The 3,826-nt window shown below is 44.2% G+C and overlaps 1 protein-coding gene across 5 annotated transcripts in view; it reads left to right on the plus strand.

Annotated features, from left to right (window-relative positions):
- The window catches only part of Mta3 (metastasis associated 1 family member 3), a 121,834-nt gene that overhangs the window by 5,042 nt on the left and 112,966 nt on the right, over positions 1 to 3,826 (plus strand). For all 5 annotated transcript variants that reach the window (XM_029531306.1, XM_021217433.2, XM_029531305.1 and 2 more), the window contains exon 3: positions 3,575 to 3,668. In XM_029531306.1, the coding sequence (XP_029387166.1) occupies positions 3,575 to 3,668 (94 nt within the window). The remainder of the gene's footprint in view (positions 1 to 3,574; positions 3,669 to 3,826) is intronic.

Below are 3,826 nucleotides of genomic sequence, written 5' to 3' on the forward strand. Positions count from 1 at the left end.
AGAGAGAGAGAGAGAGAGAGAGAGAGAGAGAGAGAGAGAGAGAGAGAGAGAGAGAGCGCGAGCTAGCTCAAGGCCAGCCCAAAGAACTTGAGACCTTGTCTCCAAAAACAAAAATGCCACCTGCTTGCTTTTTCCATTTCATTTATCACCTTCAAATATTTAACTCAAGGCTGTGTGGCCCCGTGGTACAGCTTTTACTTACTATTTCTAGAGCTATGTGCCCTAGCACTGTGCACAGGAGGAAAAAAATATAAAAGGAGGAGAGCGGGCCGGCAAGGTGGTCGGTTCACTCAGTAAAATGGCTCGCCACTGAGCCTGAGCACCTGAGCACCTGAGCCGGTGTCTGTCCCCAGAACCCACGTGTTAGAACCAATCCCAGGATCTCCGGACTCTTCGTGTACATACACACACACACACACACACACACACACACACACCCCACAAAAACAAAGGTTGAGCCTACATAGTTTATTTTATTTTTTTGAGACTGGTTCTCACTATGTAGTCTTGACTGACCTGGAACACCTGATGTAGACCAGGCTGAACTCAAAAAGCACAGAAATCTTGCCTCTGCTTCCCAAATGCTAGTATTAAAGGTGTTACCACACCTGACATTGAGACACATCTTGTAGTTTACCACATTGCTCTAGAACTTTCTTGGTGGTTCATGACCTCTAGGTCTTTTTCTTTTTCTTTTGGTTTTTTGAGACAGGGTTTCTCTGTATAGCCCCGGCTATCCTGGAACTCACTTTGTAGACCAGGCTGGCCTCAAACTCAGAAATCTGCCTGCCTCTGCCTCCCGAGTGCTGGGATCAAAGGTGTGAGCCTCCGTGCCCAGCTTGTCTTTTTCTTTTTTAAAGCTGGGTCACTCACAGTTCAGGCTGGCCTTGAACTCACTTTGAGATAGAAGTGGGTTTAAACTCTGATTTCCTAAATGCCGGAATACAGCAGGGCTCCCACATGCCTGACTGTGTTGTTGTGTTGAGAGGTAACTTTAGCTTCTTATTGCCCTCTTCCCACCTACCAGCACACTAATCAGTACTAACTACTGAGCCCAGGTTCTTGCATGTATATAGCCTGATGGCCTGGAGCTTGCAATACAATACAAAAGACCGATCTGGCCTCAGACCTGGGGCAATCCTTCCAGCCTCTGCCCATTGAGTGTGGGGATTATATCTTCGGTGTAATACTGAGTTACCACACCTGCATATACAAGCTTTTGTAAATAATTCCCAAAGATTCCCTTGAGCCATTTCATGGAGTCTTAATCAGGATCCTCTGGCCACTTGGGAACTCTCAGTAGTAGACCTGGAAGTTAGGAAGCTTTCCCATCGATTTCCCCACTTCCCATTTGGAGTATTGGAAACGGAGCCCAGGACCTTAGACAGACGAGGGCAGTGCAATGATACTGAGCCGTGATTACAGCCCTTGTTTTTTTGTTTTTGTTTTGAGACAAGGGCTCACTGTGAAGCCTGGGCTTGTCTTCAACTCTTGATGTTCTGCCTCTCTGATCTCCTAGGAGTGGTGACTCCCGAGCTCAGAGTTATTCACTCTTAGCATTCAGAACACATGCACCCCCAACCCCCTCCACTCACTGGGGTAGACCCTCACTTCAGAAGCTGGAACAGACCCACCACGGCTCAATGGGGCATTATTTAGAATAGCAGAGCTTCAGAGAAATGGTTTGTGTGTTCTTTATGGAAGGGAAGAACCATGCTGTACTGTAGGCCTGGAAGAACAAAGGCACTGTAGTCCTGAGGGACAAACAATTCTGCACTATGGAGCAATCCAATAGTCAGGAGTGCGTGTGCCCAGGACGAGGTTTCTCTTGCTGGGGACTGAACCCCAGGCTCTGCATAAGCTAAGAGTGCACCTTGTCCACAGCCACATCCTTTAGTTCCAAGCATATTATTATTATTATTATTATTATTATTATTATTATTATATTTTTGCCTGGTGTATATCATTGTGAGGGTATTAAATCCCCTGGAACTGGAGTTGCAGACAGTTATGAGCTGCCATGTGTGTGCCGGGAATTGAACCAGAGTCTTTTTCGAAGTGAGCAGCCAGTACTCTTAACCACTGAGCCATCTCTTCAACCCCAAAGAGCCCTCCCCCCAGACCCCCCAGGGTTTGTGTAGCCTTGGCTGTTGTGGAGCTCGGTCTGTAGACCAGGCTGGCCTTGAACTCAGAGATCCACCTGCCTCTGCCTTGAGAGTGCTGGGATTAAAGGTGAACATCATCATGCCCTTCACCTCCTCTCTAGCACTAGGTAAACTGAGACAGGAGGATTACCAATTCTAAGCCAGCCTGTGTCACATTGTGAGATCTTGACTTAAAACAAAACAAAAAGTTTAAAAAACAAAGTAAAAGAAGAAATGTTCTGAGCAACGTCTTTCCCCTGCAGCAGGTTTATCTGAGAATTTAATCATCTTTGTAGAGCCTTGCTGTTAGAGAACATACTAATGAGACAGAAATGAGAAAACCATCAAGTGGAGCTCTAGATTTTATTTACATGGAAATATCGGCCTGTTCATTTAGCAGGTTGCTGGCTCGTTGCTGCTGGAGGATGAGTTTGATCACAACATTATGAAATAGATTGGCATTTGGGTAGGAATTTAATATAATTTCAATTTGAAGGGGCATTATCTCTACAGTGCCATTTACCCCTAAAATATTGCTGCTGATTTTAGTAAAACTGACAAATTTATTATGGCATATGTTCTTTATATTTGAATATATATCTCTAAGTCCAGATCCATTCAGAAACGTGTGCCACGTTTGTTAGAAATTGGACATTACAGTAGCATTTTATTGCAATCTTATGTGTTTTTTTATGAAGAACTTACTAGTGAATGGTTGACCCACTTGAAAGCTGCAGAATTTATAGAGATTAGAATGGGAGCCTGGGCCTCAGCTGCAGTAAATTAAGCCAAGCAGCGTGCTGATTGCATTCTAGACTAGTCAGAAGATGTAGAGCTTCAGGGTTGGGAACTTACAGTTTTGGGTATTTCCCTATGTGAAGGTGAACTAAGTATATCGGCTGAATGGAGGGTGTTTTTCAAGGCCTGTCCTGCATGCCAGTTACAGTGCTGGTTACAGCCCCTGGAGCTGGAGCTTGGTGATGTTGTACTTAATCTGTGTTGTCTGCAGATGGCTTTGAGAGGGTAGCTTTCAATATCGTGAATGAATTATTGGTAGCTTTAATATTGGAGGGATTAATATATCTGTACATGCTTAGGAAAGTGCAGAGAAGAGGGTAATGAGTTCGAGGCCAGCCTGGGTTACATGAACTAACTCATCCACACACACAGATTAGGGGGAGCTCTTCTCCCTTTCCTCCTTCTTCTCCCTTTCCTCCTGTCCACGTTTCACTGTTTTTTGTTTTTATTTTTTTTTGAGACAGTGTCTTGTTCTGTAGTCCTGGCTAGTGTGGGATTCTGTGTACATCAGGTTGGCCTCTAACTTTGAGCATTCCTTCAACCATAGCATGTGCCGCCACACCCAACCTTTAAGCACATTTATCATTTGAGACTTCAGGTCCCATATGACTTTTATTATTCTTATTTCTTAGACCGCAAGCGGCAATGTGGAAGCAAAAGTTGTCTGCTTTTACAGAAGACGTGACATCTCCAACACGCTTATCATGCTCGCCGACAAGCATGCTAGTAAGTAAGGTGGTTTTCTTGTGGATCACAAGAAAAATGCTTTTCATGACGTAAGGGATATGTTTTCTGTTACGTGAAGTAAGTCTGCCTGTCTTTTTTCTTTCTTTTAAAGATTTATTTTATTTATATGAGTACACTGTAGCTGTGTTCAGACACAC

Source organism: Mus pahari, chromosome 18, assembly GCF_900095145.1.
Source record: "Mus pahari chromosome 18, PAHARI_EIJ_v1.1, whole genome shotgun sequence".
NCBI lineage: Eukaryota > Metazoa > Chordata > Mammalia > Rodentia > Muridae > Mus > Mus pahari.